This window comes from Diprion similis, chromosome 4 (assembly GCF_021155765.1).
Source record: "Diprion similis isolate iyDipSimi1 chromosome 4, iyDipSimi1.1, whole genome shotgun sequence".
Classification (NCBI taxonomy): domain Eukaryota; kingdom Metazoa; phylum Arthropoda; class Insecta; order Hymenoptera; family Diprionidae; genus Diprion; species Diprion similis.
The window spans coordinates 24068073-24093555 of record NC_060108.1 but is presented as its reverse complement, the minus strand read 5'-3'; the positions used below and the strand labels follow the sequence as shown (position 1 = coordinate 24093555).

The 25483-nt window shown below is 43.2% G+C and overlaps 1 protein-coding gene across 2 annotated transcripts in view; it reads left to right on the top strand.

The window, feature by feature from the left end:
* Positions 1-1869: 1869 nt before the first annotated feature.
* Positions 1870-25483, top strand: part of LOC124405350 (voltage-dependent calcium channel gamma-5 subunit) — a 39659-nt gene continuing 16045 nt past the window's right edge. For both annotated transcript variants that reach the window (XM_046880174.1, XM_046880175.1), the window contains exon 1: positions 1870-3037. In XM_046880174.1, the coding sequence (XP_046736130.1) occupies positions 2803-3037 (235 nt within the window). In that variant the 5' untranslated portion in view covers positions 1870-2802. The remainder of the gene's footprint in view (positions 3038-25483) is intronic.

The following is a 25483-nucleotide window of genomic DNA, read 5'->3' as shown; positions in this document are numbered from 1 at the left end:
CTTTCAATCAATGCAAATGAACTTTTCTCCCGTTGTTTAGAGTAAATTTCGCAACCAATTACAATAAGGGTTGAATAGAACTGACGGATTTTACTCACGATTACATTCACTTCATCTCAATTTCGACATCAAATTTTATTCAGTCCGTCCAAAAATAAATACCTCGTCATATTTCGTCGTCGAAATAATGTGAAATAATTCGACTCTACTCTGTTGCCCGGAAATGAAATCGAAGCAAAAAAAGGCGTATTTCCTGCCTCGCAAGGGTGAATCACTCCTTGAACCGACTATCCGCGGGCTTTATGCATCGTCCTTGTACCTGCGGAAGGAATCGAGGTAGCTTTAATATTTGAATCACTTGTTGAACGGCTCGACTTGGTCAAGAACACCTTCCTTTTCCCTCAGGGTGAAACAACGACAAGCCGCGAACCCTGAACTGACAGCAGAGTGAAAGAACTATTAGATTCCCCAGAATGTATTTTCACTGCCGATGAGATATCAACACTGATAATAACATAAAAGGATACGTTTTCGCTGTTTTATTGTTACAAAATATCTCTTGTCTGCTGGTAAAAGATACACTATAACTCACCGAATCGACGGAAAGATTCTCCATCTATCAGTCTGATACAAGAATCAGTTTGCCAGTGCGAAATTCATAAACCATTCTCTCAATCGGCAAATATTGATAACATGATCTGCATTATCGAAGAGAAATGTGAAATAAACAGAAAGAGATGAACAGCTTTTTTCTGTCTACAATTTGAAATGGGTGAGGGGGGGTAAAGGTGGTTGTTTTTACTCTAAATTGCAACAGGTATTCACTTTTCTGGACGCCTTAATCCGAATAAAGCAAGAACAAAGGGTTCTGTCTCAACAGGAATTCAGAACCGTTGATAATTCGATAGCAATTTACAAGAATGGACACAGCGTCAAAGCTCGACGAAAATGTCCCGATTTAGTATCACGCTTTGACGAATACTAATTGCAAGCGTCTTAACGCGTTTCGTTGAACGCAAGATGAAATGGAGGCCTCGTCCATCCTTCGGGACTCAGAGAACTCCGCATATTCCTAAATAACCCGGGTGTGAAATGCGGAAATAAACCTTTAATTTGGTGAATATTTAAATTTCCATGAACACCGCGTGGGTTTTCAACTCGTGTTGAACCGGGATTTCTCTCTAGACTTACACCAGATTACCAAAATCAGTTTTGGTTTTTTCCTGGAATGTTCAGTACAATAATTTCCATGATTTCTAAGTCTATTTCCAACTAAAAAAAAAACCATTTTCTTGTGTTTCAGCTTTGGAAAAGCGGTGCGGAATCGATGAGCGGATTTTGTCGTCAATCTGTAGTCAAAGTGGGAGAGAAACTATCAATTGCAAAGCGCCGTTCCGACGCTGACAATAAACAGAACTGGCACGGATCGGGCATCCAGACCTACTGAATGGGGTCGTAAAAACTTTATGCAAGCTTTGCAGCGGTGCTTAATCGAAACTGAATAACTCCTTCTCGCCAATGTAACCCAGGGAGACTGCAAAACCAGGGTGGAAAGAAAAGAACTCGACGAATCACAGGACGAGAATATATTTCAAGGAATCAAAATATTTCTCGTCACACATGAATAGCTGACAGTGATGTCACAGTTTCTTTTCGGAGTATTATTTCATCTCCTTCTCTTCTTTTCTGCCGTTATAAAGAAAGTTAAACGAGACATCGATAGCTGGTAAAAGCATAAAGGGGTTGACGAAAAAGTGGCGCGATATTCTTCGCGAGCAAATATTTGTAATTGTTGTAAGTATTTTCTTTGCAAAAGAGTGAAGTTTCTTTTTTTATGGTTACAAGAAAAAAATTTCTACGTCCGTGTATATTTTTCCACATGATAAATCGAACGGGAAAATATTCGTGAAAGAAACTTGCATCTCGACAATCACGAAGTCTGACGTGTAATGGTAAAAAACTTTACCTCTTCGTCCTGGGAATAAAAATTATTCAATTTTAAAGCGCACCTCCACTTTCGTTTCAGTCTGTAGCCGCAGTAGCACTTTAAACCAAGGAAGCTGACATTAATTAACATAAATGCAGATTACATTGTTGTGTCTGTTTAAATTTTGCATAATTCATACAGCGGTTTTAATTATTGAGTGTAGCAACGGTAGTTACAATATATTTGTTCAAATTAGCGGTCTGATTTTGAATAACTGTGCGATAAAATTAGCCGATTATAATCCAATTCCTCGATTACACCTAAAATTTCCGTTGAATTTATGACAGGGGTAAAACTTGATTGGAAAAAGTTACGGTTTGGGGGAGGAGGGAGGGAAGAAAATCAAATCAAAAATCTCGACCATTTGCCGCGGCAAGTTTCGATTCTCGTTCATGGTCGACTAACAGTTGTCGATATTCCGCTCGCGTATGAATAAATCCAATCGGTCGAAACCATGCTTCGTTAAATTTGGTTAAAAAATTCACGCAAGAACCATCGCCGCGCGTTACGTTGTGGCGGTGAGTTTAATCACTCCGATGTTAATTACGAAATGACGTGACGCGGGGGTTAATTTCGGTAAAATCGTGATTATCAATCAACGCGGTCTAATTTTCGCACCGGGGAGTGAGATAAAAAATCACGGAAGAAATCGCTGGGTGAAAACCTGGTGTTTCAATCAGTCCGGAGCGGAGAAAACCGGCGTGCAAAAGAGGAAAGGAAGACCATAAGGGGGAGAGAGGGAGAAGGAAATAAGAGGAAAACGAGACAGTCATCCCCTGGTAATTGGGGATGCCCCAAACGGAGGAGAGGTCGTGATGTCTTGCTGCTGCGCCTGCTGCTGCGGAGGGTCCGGTGGGAACGGCGGAGGCTTAGGAATTACATCAGGGATTTCAGCCCTGCTATCGCTGATCGTTATAACGGTGGCAATAACGACCGGAGAGTGGCTGCTGACCGAGGAAAGACTCCCGAAATCGGCGTCGAGCAACGCGAGCGTCGAACCGGACAGCAAAGTGACCTACAGCGGGCTTTGGAGGGTTTGCGCAACGCTTGGTAAGCTCGATCACTGCATGACGATGATTTAGGGTGTGGTTGAAATTCTGAATGGAGGAAATCAAATTTCTACGAAACATCAAGGTTTGAATGGAGCGTAACCCCGTAACGCTCAAAATTCAGAAAAGGACAAAATGCCGAAAGGGTATAATTCCGACGAGTCAGAGTTTCGAAAGTGCGAAAATGAGAAGATTTAAAAAACTGAATGATCGAAGATTTTCAGTTCTGTGAATTTCATCACTTTGGTCTTTATTTGTTTTGAATTTTCAATATTTTTACGTACGTAATTCTGGTCATTCTGAATTTCAGTTTTTCTGATTTTTTTTTGTATACACTCGTTGAGTAAACTACGCTTTGTGAGTATATTTTAATTTTCAAAATTTTACTCTACCGAAACTTTATTTTTCGGAACTTTGCTTTATCTTGACTTAAATTTTCGGAATCTTGCATTTCGGAACTTTAACCCGTCGACTCACCGACCACTCAAAACTTTGTTGTCTCGCAACAAAGTTTGATTTTTCTCCATCAAGTTTCGCCACGAAATAATACGAAATTAGACGCTTTCGAACAATTTAAATTCAGAACTTGAGCCCCGCCCCAATGATTTCCGCCCAATTTATCGCAGGGCAATATCGCTTCGATCTTACCTGGGATTAGCCGAATAATTATATCAACAATGCACGTTAAGCGCGCGATATCCACGCATATAACCTGCGTATGATAGAGACGACTTTGCGGGGTGCTTGTTTCGCATGATCTATGGACGCGCCGGGGGCTTTACCTCCATGAATAAAATAGCCCGAAGGATATCGTCTAGCGGGGAAGTTCATAGGCACCCGAAACCCCGGAAAGCCAGGAACCGACCGAACCGCCCGGGTTCAATGCGGCCTTATAAATTTGGACCACCGCCTTGGCCTGTTTGCCATGAATACGTTACACGCGCGGAGCGCTGATCTACATTATGCAGGGCGCTCGATCGCCACGAAATCACACGTCGATCGCCGCCACGCCTCTTTTCCATCTTCATGCCGATTTATTCTCTTTGATTTTTCTCCGAGCCGATATTAATCCGTCTGAAAATGTGAAAGCCCAGATAGTATCAGGTTGGATTCATCCTCTCCCATATTATCACATGCCTGTAGGTATAGATATGGAATTTCATCCCCCTAGCTGTGATTAAACTGTGCTCCATAGTCGCTGTATTATTATACGTTTCTACGCTCGTGCATCGTAGGACGATAGATGCGTACACGCTTCAATTCGCTAAATATGTATGTTTCTCCTTTTACGCAACGTTGATATTAAATTCCAGTCTAAGATTTGTACACGGACACAGAGAGACACTCGTGGAGAGCGGAAATCCCCCGGCGGAAGAACAAAATTGACACCCTATCCGACTCTCGGGAATAAATCTGCGAAGAGATTCCTGATCCTTTATATTATCTCGAAACTCGATGGGTGATACCGATTCAAAATTGCATTGCATATTCGTTTGAGATTGAGGAATGTGTTGAATTTCGTTTGATATAATTTTCCTCCATTTTTTCTTTTTCTTTTTATGTCGCCAACCTTGCCTTCAAATTATTCATCATCTGTAATATGTAAACGTGTATTATAATTAAACAGGATTGCTTAGTTGTAAATGTTTTACAAAATATAAGTTACACGATGCGATGCGGTATTCAGGGTTAATTTTAATTGGCGATTTATGAACGACGTTCGGCTGTTTTGCCCCGTTGGTTTTTAAATTAACGACTGTCTGCGCAGCGATGCCCGTAACGTTGAACGAGGGTGGAATAAACTGTTCTTACCCTCTCGCTTTATGGGGCAATAAATAGTTGGATAAGGATTATCGATCATCTGTATCAAAGGGAGGGGCCACGAGAAGGGGGGGAGGGGAGGGGGAAGTAATTTACCAAATTAATAACTACAGCCAGGGGTAATATCATCCCTCTTCGATCTCTCTGTAGTAAGCGGATTAAAAACCTGATGAAATAGGCGTTCGAGGTATTCAAAAGGTTAATCAAAGTCTAGACTGCCTTTCCTTCCTTGAAGAAAAGTCTATCAGTCGTAAGGTCGCGGCAGTGAATTATACAAAAATTGTGGTGAAGTATTCGGAAGAACAGAAATTTTTTTTTTTAAATAGAAACGAAATGATGAATAAAGGACAATTACGGCGTAAGGATTCGGACCCGAAGCATCAATCTTTCTATCCAAGAAGGCAGAAAAAAAAGATAATAACTCAAGCATTAACCACTATATATACGTGCAGACTCGCATGACCCGCTTACTCGATGCCTTACCTGATTCTAGACACGAGGAAATAGCTAGTAGAAGGATATGATTTACGCGGGTCGTCGGACAGACACCTGCAGGATAATAAACTTGTAAATCTTCCTTGTTATCCCCGGGAAACTGGTCCTCCGGCCAAAGGATTACAACTATATGAAGATTTATATATAGAGTGTTTGGAACCTGCAGTATTTCAAAATTTCTTATACCTTTGTGATTCCGAAATCTAGCTTCAAGTTTTTATTAGTTTCCTAAAGTGAAATACCGATTCATCATTCCGCGGTAATTTCATTCAGCTTTGCACAGTTGGTAAAATTCAGTTGCAAAGAATAAAAAAAAATTTTTAAATTGAGAGGCGTTTAAGGAACTCACAGTATCCTCGCGCCTGATTCTTTTCGCAAATCTCTAAGCCGGTCTGTAATTTTCTTCTCTCTGTCTCTCTAGAATAACTTTTATTCTATTTTTATTTTGTAAGCTCAGTGGCTGCATTGTCTAATAGTGTTATACACATAAATAAATTCATCTATCTATCTATCTATCTCTCTCTCTCTATCTCTCTCTCTCTCTCTTTCCCTATATATACACCTATATATTATATAATACATGGTATAGGATAATTAGTTCATCGGCTTAGGGGAAATTTCCGAGCAGGCGTTGTTATCGTCGAGTAACAGTCTCGTAAGTAACTGTGCAGGCGATTTGCTTGGATCGCGGTAAGCGGTCGGAATCTAATCAAGTTCGTCCTCGATTTGCGGATTCAAAGCATTCGGGCCCCGGAGGTCGGAGCTCTGGGCTCACGATATTGTCACGTCAGGCTCGCTTATTTGACCCTCGGCTAATCCGAGTCCCTCTCCGCCTCCCAATTCGGTTTCAAAGCGATATCCGCGGCCTCGAGATGCAGTTTCACCGAGTGCTCCGCGAAATCAGTTAAAAAAAAGTGGCGAATTACCCATCCGTGAAACGGCCGCATCCTTCGAGGAAAAAAGAGAAGGGAGCTCGATCCTCCTCAAAGATTTTCAAGGTTTTCATCGAGTAAGAAGATCATCTTCGAAACCGCGGAGCAACGTTTTCAGCGAAAATAACTGGTCGGAAAATCGGAAAGATCTACCTGCGATGTACCGCGGTGAATGCAATCGGCCCAGGAAAATCAATAACTATAAAATGGTCGATGCGCATTGAAAATCGGATCACGATATAGGGCGTTCCGTCCGAAAGAGCCGACGGAGTGACCCTTGGAACGACACTCATTCAATTCCTCGCTACCCTCGGCATGCTCGCCCACCTTTCGCGAGTTCGCTTTCTCCCGTGCTCTTATCCTTTACATTTGCATCTGAATCCGTGCCTTTGAGCGGGATTTCTCGTCGCTGCAGGAGGCGCGAGAGCAGGATTGTAGACGCTTATGTAACCGTATACCCCCGAGGAACCGGGATTCGAGATATTGCTTCACTTCCTGCGGCGTTTCTTCCCTTTTCATTTCCTCTTCGGTCGCTATTACTAGCCTCACGATTCTACACGCTCTCGAGATTAACAAAAGCTCGAGATGCTGCCGGCGCGTTTAACACCGACTATTTCACCCCGAGTTCAAGGGTGGTTTGCAAACGTATCATCATCCGGGTACACCTCTGTTATACTTGCATGCTTGTAGCTGGCAGTAGCTGCGGACGCAAAGGCCTCGGGATCAAAGACCCACCCTGCAGCTTTCGGTGGTGCAGTCTTGCCCCAGCAGACAGCTATCGCCTTTACCGATCGAGCTTCGCCGCTGCATGCCTGTATTTCTCAGAGCTTTCCGCATGAATAACCAGCTGTGTTCTTCTCTTCCCTTTTTCCTCCTCTCTTCCTCCCACCACCTTGGCGAGACGCGGTTTTGGGAACCACCGGGTGTTCCGGTTCCGTGATTTTCCTCAGACGAAGGGACGTAGGCACACTGTATACGTATAATGCGAAGCAGAACCGTTCCCGAAAATTGACTCGAGTGCAATTCAAAGTTTATTGACCGACCGACCGACCCGATGATTTAGCCCCTTGTTTATGCTCACACGGGTTTTCTTTTTCCGGTGGTGCACTGCGGCTTCCGGTCGATTTCGAACTTCGGAACGGGTCTCGATCCAATGGATATAGTACCTACACGTCTTGCACCCCGCCCAACCCCGGAACACTGCTAATCTAGATAGTATGAAAATAGTGTTCCCATTTCCTGCATGAAATCGACTACGTTTCTACCTAGCTGCTTGCGATTTTGAATTTAATACAATAATAAATACCAAAATCCCGGGGATCGACGATCGATGAACACGCTCTGTGTCGTGCATGACAAGGCCCTGCAAGGTGCACCACCGGGGATGCAATTTGTCGAACCGTAAACTCGCTGGCGAAGGTGGGTGCAACGATATAAGCCGGCCGGTGAATTCTTGTTAATCTGTTTTATTTGCGGTACGTAACCGAACGGTATATGCACACAGGAAGAATAGGTTTGTGTATAGTTGGATGCGCAAGCGAAACGATAATTTCTGTTCCGTACCCGAAACACGAGCTCGCTTAACGAGCTCTCGACACCAAATCGACCGTGTTGGACGGTCTAAATCCTTTACGTGGTGTTTCAATTTTACCCAGCACACATCGGGAAATAATTAATCCCCAGAGTTCCCGTCGCGCAATTGTAACATGTGAAATTGGACATTAGAAAAACAGGATCATCGAAGCATATTATAGCTGCTGCTAATCCTCTGCGGTTTTTATAATATATTTTAGGTTGAAAGTAAAGTAAAATTCGATGAAGAAAATGCTGAAAATTGTTTTCCTTTATTCAAATCGCAGCAATTTTCGTTCCGATCCCCCAGACGCTGGCTTGTTTTATACCCCGTTTTCTCATTTGGCGTCTAAGCGAAGGGCCCCCCGACCCTCGGCGGGATCGGGCGTCTTCCAGGTCGTTCCCCAGGAGGGCTCTTTACGACTCGCTAACGGAAAATGCCGTGAGCGTCCGGCAACGGGGAGGAATAGGTACAAAGCTTTTTCGGGAAATTGTTGTTCCCGCCAATTTAGGGAGCACCTTGCCGTTCCAATATCGCCGATCTCTGTCCCGGTAACTCTGCGAGATACTTTTACCTTGCCTTTACTTCCATGTCAGAGTCAGAGTTACTTACACGATTGCCGCCGTCCCGACATGCCCCTCGTTTCTTCTAATCTAGATCCGGATAATAACCATCTTCTTCCTCGTTACGCTCCGCGTTTCTATTTCGGGATAAAACTCGGACCTTCGTTATTTCTTCATCACATGCGTGAAGAAGAAACGCCGCAATACGTTGCTAAACGGGTAAAAATGTTTCCCAAGTGTCGCTTTCAATTTCATATTTTTTTCGCTTTATCTTCTTCTTCTTCTTCGGTTGCAAGCTCGTATATGAACTCGCCGTACACGTGAGTAGTTCTCATCAAATTCCGACACTTAAGTCCCGAGTTACGTGCATTCATTATCGGTGTAACATTTTGATTGTTAAAAAGAAAAACCTAAATATCGTCATCGGAAAAAAATTGGTCAATTTATTACCTTGAACGTCATTCCCTCACCTTGTCCTTTGATCCGAAAAAAATAATAAAGATGTTCATAATTTATGCAATATTATACCCTATTAACTTTATATATAATTGTTGTTGGGACATCTTTATTGTTTTTCTTCAGCTTTATATACCACGTTTTTTTAATTTTTAACAGATACACAGCGAAAAAAATGGCAAGACAAGAGAAGTTAGTCCCTCATGTTATAATTATTTTAAAGTCATTTTTCCGTATGTTATAAAAGAAAAGTATGACTTTTAAAAAGACTACATTTAGTAAAACTTTGGATTTCTGCGCGATAAGAAATATTTTGCTCAGTACAAAATTTTTTTATAAAATCCGAACTGAAATTGCGTAATTTGATGAGAAATATCCATCTACATGACGAACGAAATACCAGGGTGTAAACACGCGTGGGCGGGTGGATTTACCCTGCAAGAGCAACGGAGCAAAGCCAGATTATAATATGTGCTGATATTTTCATTACCCCATAATTTCGTACAAAGTCGTTTTCTCGTTCAAATCATTCTCTCATACAAGGGTGATGTGGATTTACATTACCCTGTAGCAACGGCAGTGGCAGCAGCTCGTAACGCGAAATTTAAATTACATTGAATCACCGTACTGGGAAATATTATGCGACGCTCAGGGGGATGACAAAATTTAGGGAAGGGAGGCACCGAGGTTCACGGAAAACTTCCTCATGCCTCTCTAACTGTATATAAATACCACTAATTATTTTTAACTTCTAAATGTACCTACGTTGCCGAACTTTACATGCAAGGTAGAAAAAAAAATCAAGAAAAAAAAAATTTCATCTGTTCATTTTATGGGGTTGTAAGTCTAATGGCGGATTTTTTTTTTTTTTTTTCATTTATTCTCACTTATCCTTAACTTCATATTTTTCTTCTATCGCGTCAGCTAAAAAACTGTGTAGCTACGATTCTGAAAACAAAAAGTGAAACGTTATGGATCGCTGCGATATAGGAAAAGGGGGGAAATTAAAAGGCAGAGAAGAAAATAAAGAAAGCAAAGGGTAAAAAGCAATAAAAGTGAAGGTGAAACGGGCAGCCTCCTCAAAACCAGTACCATTTTCCGGGGCTCGTCTTGTACAAGATCGCTATCTCGGATTATCCCCTCAGCATCTTCCCCTCATCCTTGACTCTCACAGACGATAGATGCGCTTTGTTTCTATCTCGTTACGCCCTCGGCTTCTCTCTAGATACGAGGTTAAAAATTTCTTACATTCATTCGATTTTATAGCAGAGAGCTTTCAAATTAAATACCGGACAAAGCGACGAGAGGCGAAAGAGTTTGAAGGGGATTGCTCGAGGGTGGCTTTCGTCGTCGTAGCTGATGCCAGAGGCCAGGAGCAAAAGGTGCGGGCAAAGTAGATGTAAGAGGTCAGGCCGCACAAAGAATCGAGGTGGTAAGACGAGCGAGAGAGAAACGAAGAGAGAGGAGGCTTCACCTTAAAAGGCATTTCATCCTTTTCAGCTACAGAATTGCATTTAGGCGACGTCGTAACCTAATTTACAACCATTTGCCCGATTGCGCGCGCCTTACCTTCCCTCGTCAAGTTGTGTTTTTCTTTTCACTTTTATTGTTCTATTTTTATTCTTTCGCACTGCCTATTCCTTTGCTCTTTTTCACGTTTTCGCGCCAGATCCGTAAAATTGCGAAACACTTCGGAGTTTATCGGCAGTAAATACGGGTGAATCGATTCCGATCGTGACTACGACTGAAACGGATCCTTAAACTGGGGAATAATTCTTCCGAGAATTGCGTCGCGGTAAAAGTAATATTGTTGTGTGTAAATATCTGAGCGGAACTTTTATCAGATACATTTTCTGCAGTATTTCAGACTTAGTTATGACCCAGGCAATATTATGGGCGATAATTATTGTTTTCAATAAAATAAGAAAAAATGGGACAAACGAAGATCGATTGCTTCCAGCAAAGTTTTAATGCTCGTTATAAATCCGGGGGATAATTTTGTACCAGGGAATAAATATCCGTTTAAGAATTGACGAAAATCATTAAAATGAATAAGTGAAAGCGTTGATATAATTAGAAGGTCGTTTTTGGAGAGTGGAAAGTGTAAACTGCAGTGAAATTTCTGCGCGAGGCTGATGAAGGAGACGAATTTGTGGGAATGAGGCTATCTGGCCAATTTCAGTTAAGCGAAGTAAGCGAATTAAAACGCTTGTTAGGGGTTGTTCCTCGGAAGGGCGGAATTAGCAGACCTAAGCATCCTCTTGTGGCGATGAACCCTTTCTGTTCAACTCGCAGACGCTGTTTACCTCCGGGCATTCGGGTTTCATTTGTACCAGGAAGACGCAGCCCTTGTGGTTGTTCTTTAATTTTCTTCTGCCTTTTTTCTATCTTCTCATTTCATTTTAAGAAGGAGAAAAGCTCTCCGAAAGCCTTCCCCCTGCATAACTGACCTTCGCCAACAATTGAAGTGGCTTACCGACGCTTCGAAACAGAGAGAGAGAGAGCTTATCGTGTCTGCAATGGGGACAAAGTGACAATCTCCAGGAACAAACCCGGATTAAGGTGCACCACAGGGCTTCGAGAATCCCTCGAGGGCGGTTTGTTTCTTCTTCGAAATGTAAGAACATCCCGCGGGCTAAGATGCTAAGCGGGGCTTCAGGGGAAACGAATTTTTCACTGTGTGAAGAGGGGAAAATTTACTCGCCTTGGAAGCTCGGCTGACTTGAGAAAACAGGTTTTGATCGTTTGATAAAAACTGGTTTCTTTGAATTCACTAGATTTTTGCATTTAAAACGTTTAGTAGCAAAGTATTGAAACCAAAGTTGAAGGATCTATAATAAACGTTGAGAATTTAAAATCGAAGTGTAGCGATCAAAGTGAAATCGACCGAAACAGTATTCTAGACTTAATGTATGAAGAAAAAAAAATGATCAAAATCCGTGGATTCTAGGTGAAAGAAAAAAAACAAAAATTACGAAGTATTTATTGCACAACAGAACACCATCCATTCCGTCAGAAGTGAATAATTTTACAATAAAAAATACGTTGAAGTATTCCTCAAAATCCAGCTTTTAGATTGGCCAGGCTTACCTTTCCAATCCAGATTTTATAACTTTCACAAAACAAAGTGAACATAAAAAAACATCCCTTCTTACTTGAAGCCACGCCAAGTCTATATCCGCGGGAGATTCGATTAAAGCTTTGAAATTAAAGCACAGCTTAAGCGCAAGTTGCTTCGTTCTCTCTATCGACTGATGAGCGGTTGTCGCGGACCATCAAGCCCGACCAACTTGTCCATTCTGGATTATAGATAGAAGGTTGAACCTGCAAGGACGAAGTTCGGATCGCCTCGGAATTGAAGACAGAGCCAATTATTGCAAGCTCGGAAGCCGGGGAGCCTGAACGAGCTTCAGCCGGTCGTACAAACGACTATATGCGGTGGACAGGGTGGTTCACCGCCAACAAGTTGCGTCTGTCCACATGGTATGTGTGTCTACATACCTAACATGTACCCACCGAACTACGCGAGTACTCAATATTTACCTTCACTGACCTGACCATCGATGCAACCGATGTGTGCACGCGAAAGTAAACAACTACCGGAGCGGGTGAAAAGTTTCCTGCATTCCCTCCCTAATGTTTATTTTTCATTTTGAAAATGTGGGTGTCCCCCTCCCCCCCCCCCCCCCCCCCCCTCCCCTGACTCCAGCACCGCGAACCGCAAGATTTCCGTGCGTCTGGAAAACTGAACTTTAATTAGCAGGCCTCAGATTTCGAATTACCTCATTGAATTACCTGGTGACCTTATTTCTTGCTAGTTTTTTTTTTTTTTTTTTTTTTTTTTTAATATACCTACCGCACATCGGTAGTAAATAAACGGGTGAGGAGGAAAAAAGGTTGGGAGAAAACTTTCCTATCGCAAGTATCGTTCGAAAGTTCTACGGCTTGTTGAGTACAATTTGTTTTTTTTTTTTCTTTGCAAAATTCGAAAGGTCAAAGCTAATTGTTCTTTCTTCTCAAATCTACCATCATCTTATTTTGATAATCTTTCACTACCGTTGCGAGCATGGGAAATAATGTTGCAAAGAATTTTATTTAGCAATCGGCAGTTTTCAAAATTTGTTCGTTTTTCAGTTGAAACAAATTCGAAAGCTCAATCAGCTAGCTTCCAGCGCAATGCGATATTATCGTAAAACGAGTTTACCTACCCAGAAAACTCTGACCGATAGTTACAAATGCGAGAAATCGCAAGAACAATCCAACATACAATCTGGAGTAAGTATAAGAGAAATGGGTGAAAAGTAAGAAAGAGCTCGTAAAAAGCGTATTCATTTTGGCAGGGAATAATTATTCTTTGTCGCAAAGTGAGTTGGTGTCCCAGTTTGTTTTCTCTGCGGGTCGGCGATTTGTCAAACGTCATGTTTTGCGGGTATGAATGATGTCCAGGGCACCGGACAAGCGACGTTATAGCCAGGAGCACGAAGAAACGGTGGCCAAAATCCGGCGTTTCTATCCTAGACACGATATTCCGCGGTGTATTTATGTTTACACCCTTCAAGGCGAGGCCTCGACTCGAGCCCAACTGATTTATGCTCTCCATACGTCCAACTACACCCCCATCCCCATGACCAAAGTTACAAACTAATATAGGCTGGTCGATCACGTGGTGGCAAAAAGCCTGCGGCGACGAGAGACACGCACAGGTAGAAGTGCGGACGCCATTTTGTTGTGCATGTGTATGTGTGAGGAGGAGGGAGGGCTTCTTCGCTGCTGAATTGGCGGCAATTTTCCGAGTTATAAGGCATGAAACTGGCCGATAGTTTGCCAACTTTCAAGTCAGATGTTGAGGGACCCATCATGGCTGCTACCAGGCTGGGCTTGTGCTTTGCAACTTTGGTAAACTGCTCGGACGATCGGTTTACAACGTCTCACAGTGGCTTCGGTTCTTCTTGGAAACTTCATGTCTATTACGAGGAAATTTCTCCCCAGTTTTCGCCGATTCGATTCTGTCTGTTCCGCGGTCGCCGGCTCTCTTATACCCGAAACTCTTCACCCTCGTTGCTTGAGAATATCCTGCACACACATTCGTCTTCTGAACTATCCATCCCCCCCGCGAATTTGGCGGTATTATTCTTAGATGATCCTCATTTACTTTTCACTTATTTCACGATGATCGTCTCGCTGCGTAGCAATTTCCACCCTCTCGAAACTCAGCGCCCCTAAATCCGTTCGCACCCTGTACTCCGACCGGCACAAATCAATTCCATGATCTCACTATCGCGATCGGGATAAATGTCCTGAGTTTGTCACTCTAACTGGCCTGGTGAAAGCTCAGATACGAGTGCCGAATGACCTTCACGATGACTATCTTCGCGTCGTATTTTGTCCTCAATTGTTGGCCATTGGAAGAAGATTTCCAAACTTTTTTATCATCGAAGTAATCTGTTCAGAAAGAAACTCCGGTTAAACGGGATGTAAAATGACCAGCGGGAAGTGAAAAACTTGATAAGATTCACCGATTTTTATGTAGTAACGGATTTTTTAGGAAGAATTTATAAGAATGATGAACAGCATCCGGCGGAAAAGTAACAAAGAAAATAGAATACTTTTGACAAAAAAAAATTTCCGAGATTGCTTAAAGGATGTAAAAAAAAATCGGACTTTAAAATTGTGACCAAGCGGAACTTTATTTTTCAGTCTTTTTTTTTCACCGTAGCACGGAAAAGAGAAAGTTTCGAATCGACGTATTCAGCGTCCTGCAGACGCAGGCAGGTCGGTTGGGGTTGAAAGTGCGTTATGGGAGCGACAATAAAAGATATTTCAAATCTAGCTTGTCGGGGCAAAAAGTAAAATCTACGTCAGCGAAGGGTTGGACGGTAGGTGATGAAGGCCGACTCAAGGCCACTAAAACTAGGGCGAAAAAGGGGATGCGATGCGGAGCATTCCTACACCCAGTCGTAGTATGAGGAATGAGCGCGGAGAAAGGGGAAGTACATAAAAGAGAAAAACGGCCCGCGATAAAGATGAGGCATGAGTCGCGGATTCCCTGGGGGGGAAGGCGAAAAATCGAGAACGGAAGAGGACGGCGTGAGCGTCGGACCCACGGGATAGAGAGACGTAGAAATAGGAAAGGAGTCGGCGAGCCGTCCTTTATTTATGTCGGAAAAGTTTTCCTCCCCGTATCGCCATGCACGTGAAAGTCGGAAATTAATTTTTGCGGACAGGCCGCGAAGCTGCATCTCTGCAGGGTACAATCGACCAGACTCGTCGGGTAAAGTTAAGGAAATACGAGAATTGTGCTCGGTATAGTAATTAATTTTTCAAGCCCCTGACTAATTGTAGGTAACTGTTGTCTGATAAGGTGAGAAAGGGGGGTAAAATTTTTTCAAATTAATAGTATGTAAGAGAAGAAAGAGGAAAACGGAAGAATCAACAGGTATAATCGAAAAGAAGAGAGAGAGTGTATCGTAGATTCAATTATTCCAGCTCTAGTTGCGAGCTTACAATTAGTTCCGCAACTTCAAGACTTCGTTAAATAATCAAATACTTAAAGCTTCCAGCGTGGTTACAACCAGATTTTCACTTTCCACCGTATATTGTATTCTCCTCGGGGAGTTGCATTTTTAACCCTGATTTCAACAGGGGTAAAAGTTTTTTCTCGTATACATGGATGTATTTATCAAGCCGGCAGTGCGAGCCAACGTTATTCCTTTTGCTCCTTCTTCGCTGCGTCAATTTTCGTTCAAGTCAATTTTTCCTCGGAATCGGTTTTCGTTTTTCTTTCACTTGAAATTGAGACTTGAATAAATCATCAAAAAACTTTTCCGCTATTAAGACTATATACTGAAATTTACGAAATTGCGGATTCATTTGAACCATTTCAAAAAAATACAAAATAATTGATTAACTTTTACCGATTCAATCCAGTCCTGTTCAATTATTATTTTTTTGAACTCGATTAATAATCGATGCATCGATTATTCTTAACTTAGTGAAAGGAATTCGTGATAGAAATTCGGTAACACATTTTTCAGTCCATTTTGCGAGGTGTTATCTCAGGAGGACGATAAAAATTTCACCAAATCCATGCGGGTTCCGACCTTCTGGGCACCCACGACGTTCATTTTTCATAAGTATACCTATACGTGTATATATACGCCAGTTTTCCAACAACAACAAAACCAAAGTCGCGCATAGAATACGAATAGAACGACGCCGAGTCTCATGGCTCACTCCGACGGCGTTGGCAGTTATTGAAACTCGAAAAACTTTCACCGAGTTCAGAGTGAGCGGGAATTACTAACGTCGGTAAGGGGAAGTGGCACTCCAGCGTGATTCCTCGGCTGAAAACTAGACGACGTATATACATATAAAAACGCGATATAATAGCACAGCCGCGGTATTCGCCCCCGGCAACCGACTCAGGGGTGCGTATTTCGAAATCAGTTTGGAGCTTTCGAAGCGCGTTAAAGCTCCCTCAATGATATTCGCGAGATTCGCCAAGTTCAACGGAAGCAATTTCCAGATCTGAGATTGAGCTGCTGCAGCTTATTGCCAATTAGAAATTTCCCTCCATTCGGAGAAATCCGCGAGGTTTGATTTAGCTCGGAATCAAATAAACACACGTGTGTTATACCAGGAATCTTGCACATCGACTCGAACGGCTTTTCATGATCCCGTCAAGTTTTCAAATTGAAAAATCTAGCCGGGGGTTGTTAATTTTTAATATTTCTCAGCAATGAAAAATATTCGCGTCTGTGGTCGGCGAGGGAATTTGGCCGCCGTAGGATCTCGATAAAGTCCTTGAATTGGTACGACAACGGGCTTCCAAAATGGGAAATTCGCGCCTCGCTAGACGTCGACGTGAAACTCGTCGCCCTCGGTATCCGCAAGCGCAAAACGACACCTGGGTGCTTCAAAGGGGCTCGTTTTCCACAGTCTATGAAGCGGATCTCGTTTTCGGCGAGAGAACACCTCGAGGCTCATTGCTCGTCGTCGCAGCAGGTAGGGTAGAGCAATAAGGACAATAAGGAGGAGCAGCCTTCTGATGGATCGAACGACTATATAATTAATTTTCAAAGTGTCTGACGCGCTTACGCGACACCATTCCTCGTCTCTGACGAAGCGGGAGGCGACTGATAGCGCCTTTGCTGCTGGCAGAAATTACCACGACGATAACGTTCCGCCAATGGAAGGCAAAACCACCCCATCGAGTTGTGCGTTCTGCTCCTGCAGGCTGCGTTACACGCCCTATGCGTACGGTAATAATGATCATCGAAGGGTTTTTACAGTGGGTACTAGTTTTCTCGGGTGAAACATCTGGATATATTATATTCATCGGATGAATTCGTCCTGGACGGAGAGATCAAGTTTCAGCAGTGATGACTCGGTGAATTAAAATATATATACATTAGGGTGGCACAAAAAAACTGACTATTTTTTTTTTTTAGTCTCGTGAGACAAAATGTGAGTTTTTGATGTTTCAAGAGCCCACTCCAAAGGACAGCTCAAAAAAAAAATTTTAAGAGGTCGCTCCAAATTTTTTTAAATGTCAAAAGCCGTCAAAAAATTAAATTATAAAATTATATTTTCAGTATTTTGTTTGATTTTTAATTCATGTCGCGGTGTATTGTTATCGATTCTTTCTTACCAAATTAAAGAAAAAAAATTTATGAAATTTTAACATGAATATTAAAAAGTCGCTCGAAATGATCTAAAGAAATGCACCGAAAAATTGACAAAAAATTATGAGCGACCTTTCAAAATTCAAATTTTGAACTGAAACTTTCGGAAACTTATTTTTATTTTGTCTATAAATTTATACCGTAACGAGAAAAAAACTTAAAAAAAAAAAAAATCGACTTTTGACGATTTCTGACGTTTTAAAAAATGTGGATCGACCTCTTAAATTTTTTTTTTTCAACTGTCCTTTGGAGTGGGCTCTTAAGACATCAAAAACTAACATTTTGTCACATAAGACTCAAAAAAAAAAAAAATACTCGCTTTTTTGCGCCACCTTAATAGACATATACTATATCCTTGGGTGAAAAGAGCTTGATGACCTGCAGACGGTGTCTGAATATCATGAAAATTCATATCCGTCGTTCGTTCGGGTTCACGTATCTCATCCGCCTACGTTTTCGAGGCTTGAGAGTAACATTGTGGCCGGGAATTGTACTCGGAGCGAGCATTGTTGATGAAGGAATTTCGGGGCGGTTTCAAGCCTCAAATTCTGGACAACACTGTTATAAGCCCCGTAGGGACTCACAGGTATCTGCAATTTCCATCCATCCTATAATTCGGAGTAATTAACCATACTGTTGGACGTGATTCGTCATTCATCATGTAAAATCGTCCATTATAATAAACTGAAGTTATTTTTCTACTACTAAAAACGAAATAAGTAAGTAATCGAGCTGTGGTAAATTCCTATCCGAATTGGCAATGAACCACGGTTCTGCGATGCTGGGTAAAGTTCGAGGCATTTGGCATACATATAGCGTCGAGGGAAACCGCCTTCAGAGATCCGTCGGGCGGTCCCGGGTGTCCAACGAACCAGAATGCTGGACAGTTTGCTCGAGCTGTGTGACCAGAGCGGTGGAAATTCTTGCAAACACGAAGACGGACGGATGGAAGGATGGACGCCTAACAAAACCTGCGAGACAGGCGATGCGGTCCTTTTGCGCTGCGGCGATGCGGGTCCCTGTGACAATGTAAACATGCACAAAGGATAAAACCCGTTGCGGGGGAGATGCGCACAAAGAGGGACAGCGGGAAGAACGGGGAAATTCCTCCTCCTGGACCAAGACTGGATCCCTCGATCCCCGGACGCGCGTTGACTGTCGGACTTTCGCGATGAGGGACTTTTGGCTCACTTCCGTTCACCTTTTTCCTCCCTCTCTCTCTCTCATTCCCTTTTGGAAAACAGCGAAATGATAATTTCGACTGAAAACTGCACGGAACGTCCTCGTAAAATAATAATATTAGTACGAGCTGTGACGATGGCGTGTATTTTCTACCCGAGATATGAGCTTGCAGGGAGTGAGCGGGAATGAAATTGAGCCGGGAGATTAAAATTTACTTCGTAGACGTATCTACGTGGGGTGCTGAACGAAGTTTGGTCTGCCGTTTAGACCCGGGGAAACGATGGCTTTTCCGTATGTTCAAGTTTGTGGCATTACTTTACGGACGCCCGCGAAATGGCGGCGAGACTGGGGCTCGGAAAATGTGAAAATGCGAAACTTCACTGACATATTTTCACGTCCTTTATACAAATTATCTTCTTTCCTCTTCACGATTTTTAACTTTGATATACATTAACCGGGTAATAGAAACTGCAATATTAAAACAGAGACGGTTATACCTACTCATTGTAATTATCAAGAGGCTTCGATGGGATAATCATTTGTGAAGTACGAATAATTCGTTGATAAATTAGAAAAAAGTACGGGAGATCGGAAGTTCAAGCAACGTCGTGAAATTCCACTGCGACCCGTTCTTCCGGGTAATAGAAAGCAATGCACGATTCATCATCAACGAGAATTATCCGTTTGCTGAGAGAAAGAGCCGTGACGACACGTTTATAGGAGATAAGACGTGCTTTGAAATCAGTTGGAACAACGGTCTTCAAACGCCACAGAACAATGGTAATGGTTCAGCCCAAGTTTGGAGCGAAGTTAAATCACGTTGCGGTTGCAAATTCCAGGTAATACATGCACAATCCGTTCACACGACGTAGTACCTGCCTGCAATACATATAAACTACGGTTTTACAACTTTGCGTTACACGCGAAGTTGTTGAATATTTCGATTACAGAGGATAGAAGTGGAAACTTGGCATCGCGGAAATAATCCTTTTCCGTGAAAGTGCACACTCGGATGAATCCGGAACTTTGGAAAAAGAAAAAAATAAAAACTCTTTGAATAACCAGCGGTATTATAAGTGACTACAACGTAAAAAGTCCGCGTAACTTTGCCGGAGGTATGAAATGAAGCGAGCTAATTAAAGCCTCGAAGAATGAAATCAAGCCTCGCTAACGGCGCAACGAAGGTAGGAAAGTTGGTTAAACTCGCTGGTTGATGGACGACTGACTGACGGTCGGAGAATTTTCTGGGCCGTACGGCGGTAGGAGATCGTTGTTAAGGAGACAATTTGATTAATTCAATACCTAATGGAAACTAAGTGGCATTCTTACCCCTCCCTTTCATCTACAAGCAGAGTAGCAACGTCAGAGAATAAATTCGCACAAGCGAGCCGCCGCTAACTATTTTACACTTATCAACATCCATTACCTACATGCGAATCCGATTTTAATTTTGCGTCATACTCCGCGTAACGAAAATACGATTTCCAGCGAATCGCGTTATACTTGCAAAACTTCGTGATGAATATACGTGGAATCTTTCCGCACGATATTGGTTCCGCTATTCCTTACTAGCCAGTCAAGGTTATTGACATCCGGAGTTCCGCAACGTCGAGTTAAGATCACGAGTATAAGGAACAATATTCCGCGGTGGTGAACGGGGAAAAGGGAAGAAGGAGAGAGAGGGTGTAGTTCTAGGCTATCCAAAGGCAGGAATATTGTCTTGGCAAGCGTGTAACAGTCATTTCCGGGTCACGTCGGAAGTCGGCCGCATTGCTTCGGCTCCGATATTCGAGAATGAAACGAGCGACGCTCCGTATATTATATTTTCTAGCAATACCGCTCGTATAATTCCACCTCAATATATGTATGTATTTATATATACATATATTATAGGTGTATAAATTCTACGTAGAAAGAGAGAAATTTCGTATACATACAGCGTGTTTGACACGTTCGCATGCCGAGCAGACGACGCCGTGAATAATGAATGACAAAAAGGCAGGATGCTTTGAATGGTTTCCGCCAATCGCGTGGTTAATTGCGAACAAGCGAAGAAAAGTCCCATCTATAATCCCGGGGTTGAATAATGCACCTACGGTAACAGCACTAATCCTTGGGTAATCCTCGTGTATCGGGATACATAAAGGACCTCGCTAAGCGTTCAAATATGTATGTAAATGAAAGAGAGAATACGAGGCTCTACGCTCGGTGAAAGCGTCGCGTCGTCTCTATTATTGAGATATTAATTCACGCTCCGTTACGCGTGGGGGGGGGGGGGGGGGAGGGGGCGTCAAGTGTTCACCCCCTCCGCGAAATCTACCCTTCACAATCGCCGAGGGAGAGGGACAGAGAGAGAAGAAAAAAGAGAAAAGGCATCATAGGCAATTTCTCCCGCGGTCATAAATGACGCTGGTATAACCGAAACCAGCCTCGTCAAGGGTGGTGTTTTAGCCAAGATTTACGGGAAGGTCGTGCCGATCCTGCGACCCCGAAACCCCGCCCTAATTGAACCCTGGTATGAGTAGGTACGCACCATTAGCTTCGCGATGACGTATTATAGGAATATACATGTAAGGCAGCAGAGGGGATGTAACTACGACGTGTGATACAATTACCGGGAGACACCCGTTATATTAACCCAAAGCGCGACGAGCCGGCGCCGTGTAATCAAGCTCCCGATACCATCCACGTCCACGTCCGGTGAACTCGCATCTTGTCACCGTATTATAACAAGGACCTACCAACGTCCTGCCAACCACCGCGGCCATTGTCAACACCAATTTGTTCGATCACTTGGTGGAGTTCGTTATCATAGAATTGTACTTACTGTCCACCGAGGTGTTCGCCGTAGGAAGAGAAACGCTGGGAAAAAGCAGTAAGAGAGAGTAAGAGAGGCGTAAGAGAGAAACGAGAATATCGGAGCATAAGTTGTGTGCTGCCAACGCGTCGATTTATTCTTACCCTCCGACAAATCTTGTTCTGATATTTTGATAGGCGAATACGGAGTGCCGTTATTGGAATTGACGGGGTGGTGGCTGCTGCTAGTCACTTGTCGACATCAGACTCAGACCGCGAGTTCTCATACATCGAACCTCCACCCCCAACCGGCAGTTCTGCACTTCGTTCCATCTTCCGTATACCCATAGGAGGAGGTAAGAGAAACGAACCCCGAAGCAACACAGCACGGAATAAAGCTGTGAATCTAACCGTGAAAGTAAGCCGTGAAGAACCAATCTTTCTCTCAGAATTCGAGAATCACCTTGAATACCGGGTGTCGGGGAACTTGGAGGGATCCAAATATTGCCATAAGAGACGTTGCGGGGTGTCTTAACGTGGAAACGAAGAGCTTCTATCTGTTTTTTCTTCTTTTCTCTTTTTTTTTTTTTCTCTCTTCATTTCATTGCTTTTATATCTCTTCCCTCCCTTTTTCCAACAAAAATTTCTAGGAATTTTCCCGCGGTTGATGCTGCTCGAGGCACTGGCGAACCGGATGCTGCAACCCTCTCTCTTCCTCGGTGGATTTTAATAACATCGAATGCGTAGCGGAGCGAATGGCTCGGCTGGAATTGGTTCGAATCCTTCTCTTGACGGGAGAGAGGCGGGATCTCCCTAGCTGAAAGCGAAGGGACGGTAGAAGGAGAGCGACTTCCGGTACGCAGGGTAACGAGTCATTTCCTCTTCGTCGCTCCGTCACCCCATCCCGCCTGCAGTCCCACCTCGACCCCATTCCTCTCCGGAACCACTAAAGCTCCTCGAATATTACCGGCTAAATGCTTGCCGGCTATGACTGGCTGGCTGGTTGTAAGGAGCTCTGATGCCTTCCTCGGGTAATCCTAGGAAAAGCGTTTTTCATCCAGTCGTGCGGAGGGAAGACGAGTCCAGTCTTTGCAAGCGCGCTGCATCTTACAATTTGTTTTCCAAAAGTGAAGAATAACATCGTACGATATTTCATATTTTCCTTCCAGCTCCCGCTTTCGTCTTTGCAATCCTTCTTCGTCGTATTCTCGACCTTTCCTCGACCACCGCAAACGGGTCCTGGTGAACTGTCATTGGGGACGACACAAGGGTGTACCGCATCACGTTTAATATCCATTATACTTGCCTGTTTCTCGGTGGGCGAGATATGCCTGCGGACGGCAGCGCATCCGAGTTAAGAGCTTTTTCGAAGAACAAGAAAAAGAAGAAGAAGAAAAAGGAGAACAAGAAGTTGAGCGTGATAAGGGAGCGGAAGAGAATGCGAGAGAAGAGGCGTGGAAGGGTGGCAAAAAAGCAAGGGGGCATTAAGGTCGACGGTACTGTAGCAGCCCGGGTCGCCGCACGTACCCAGCATCCGCGAGCATCAATATCTATAAAGCTTCTTTGTTATTCAAAGTGAAGAAGAAAGTTCCGAGGAAGCCAGGAGTACGCTTATTACACGCACACACGTGGCTGCCGGGGAATTCCCTGCCAAGGTATCCGACGATGTTCATAGTCGCGGCTATGGTTCGTCTTGTGAATTCATCTTCATTTAAAATGCTTTTAGTAATTCGTGTTGGTCGTAGTTCCGACTCAATTCCGACTCAGCCATGCCGGCCATACGAATATTATCCTTCATACCCTGCATCGTTAGCTCGGCACATGACAAAATACACTCAAAGTACCAATAAAAGTGTCATTATTGGTCGTTTCTATACCATAATCACCGACTGCCGATCGTCAGAGAATTACTAATGCAAGTGAGACTCTGGAACTGTTTGTTATGGTACAAAGGACGGGGATTTTCCGAAGGGTAATCACAAAAGACGTTCAAGCAATTCGAAATGCCTGTTAAGACACTGTCTGATGGTATTAAGTTTTTGTTGGAACCGTCAAGAAACGCGCAACCGGCTCTAAACTCTCTGCTGGAATCCTCAGTGAATTTGCGGTAACGAGACGGAGGATGACTCGGGCTCCGAGCTGAAGCTGCGAGTCTATCTGGGTTCTCGGTTATTAGTAAGCTTATGGTCGGCGGTGCAGGGACAGACTGAGTGACGGCACGACAGACGAAGGTACACATAGTCGCGAAATTAGGGAGGTAAATCCTGGAGCAGTGTATTAGGCGAATGTGCCTTGCACAATGGAGCCGAGAAATAGAGAAAGAGAGAGAGAAGAGATAAATAGTCAAATACGTTGCAATGCAAATATTCTAGGTACTACAATGTGCGAAGACTCACTCTTTCGATCTTGTGTGCACATAGTTCGAAGCGATTTTGCCTATATATCCGGAAGCAGCCTGTGTGCAGTTGGGGATTTATTTCTGTATGGGTTTAAAGTGGAGTCCAATTATCGCGGACCAAAGCTGGGAGTCCATTCGCGTCAGAAAAACTGCAGATTTAATTTTCCCTTCAATTTTATAGCTTTGTAGTCGGTTAGAGGCACCGGTGGAGGTCTTCAACTATTCATGCAGTATTTCAAGGTATTAAAGTCCTGGAAATGTGACGAAGCGTACCCTTCCAGTTTCTAGATTTATAATAAATGGTTAGAGGCTGAAAAGTGTTTCCCTCATTTTTCACCAAGGTTTCCGTTTTCGTCTCATAATTCACGTAGCCGGCAGAGTTGCGCACCAAAATTGCGTGAAAATTGCGGAGACTTCTGCTCCGCATCTTATTTCACCGAAAGGAGGCAAGACGAAACTCCTCTTGCTATGAAATTGGTTCTGGGTTTGCCTGAATCCGTAAAACAGACTGCAGTAAAACAAGTGACGCGGTGAAAAAAGGTAAGGAAAAGAAGAAAACTGGAGTGAAAATAAAACGAGAATCGAGATTGGGTCGCACGGCATTCGGATTGAGTTAATTGCCAAGGAAAAGCAATTCTTCTCTACTTGTCGTTTGCGGGACAAACCGATTGTCCCTGATTTCTCACGCCCAACGAATTTCGAGATAAGATTGGGCCGCGTTCCAATCTGGCGAAGATCATTCCGATTCTCTTCTCTTTTGTGTTTATTCGGAAACCCTCCTCGTACCCCCTCGGGGAGTCTCGACTCTCTGGCTTTGTTTGAACTTCTCGTTCGACTACCGTATAAAAAGAAAATAAATATGGACCATAGTGTATGGTCAGTACAGCTGCTTTTATAGATCAGTTATAACTTGTATGTATCATGTAGTTACTTACCTTGTACATCCAAAGATACGTACGCAAAGATACAGCAGATGGCACTTTTCAACTCACAGAACAACAGATTCAAACTGTACCGAGTGGTCTTGCGTTACTTTATTGACATTTTTTAACCGGGTCAGGACGTGGCGCAATGTTGTTTTTGCGATGTCCTCCACATCGAGGAACCTGGAAACGGAAAAGGAAAGGCTTTCGATTAGTGATGATTTACCAAAATTTTATTCAAAATTGAATTATACTCTTTCGTGCATGTAAACTGATGATTTTTAAACAAGGGGATTCTTTGCGTAATCTCCAGGAAATAGATGGATAAAAGAAGAAGAAAAAAAGAAAGAAGATTTTCACCTGTTCGAGCAAGTTTTCCCGCGATTTATCACCGTTTATGAAATCTCATAGCTCGGCCGAACAATTCAAGGAGGATCTTCAGGCGCCACCGTTTGCATCTCTGAAAGTCCGCCCTCGCCAAATTCAAAAAGCCAAATGACGGTACCCGGGATCGCGACTTAATATAAAATCGCGAGCCCTTAATTTGCTCATAAGAATATCACCCGCGGAGCGAGGCGGAATCTCTGCAGGGTTGAACCCTCGATCCTCTCATAAAACAAAAGT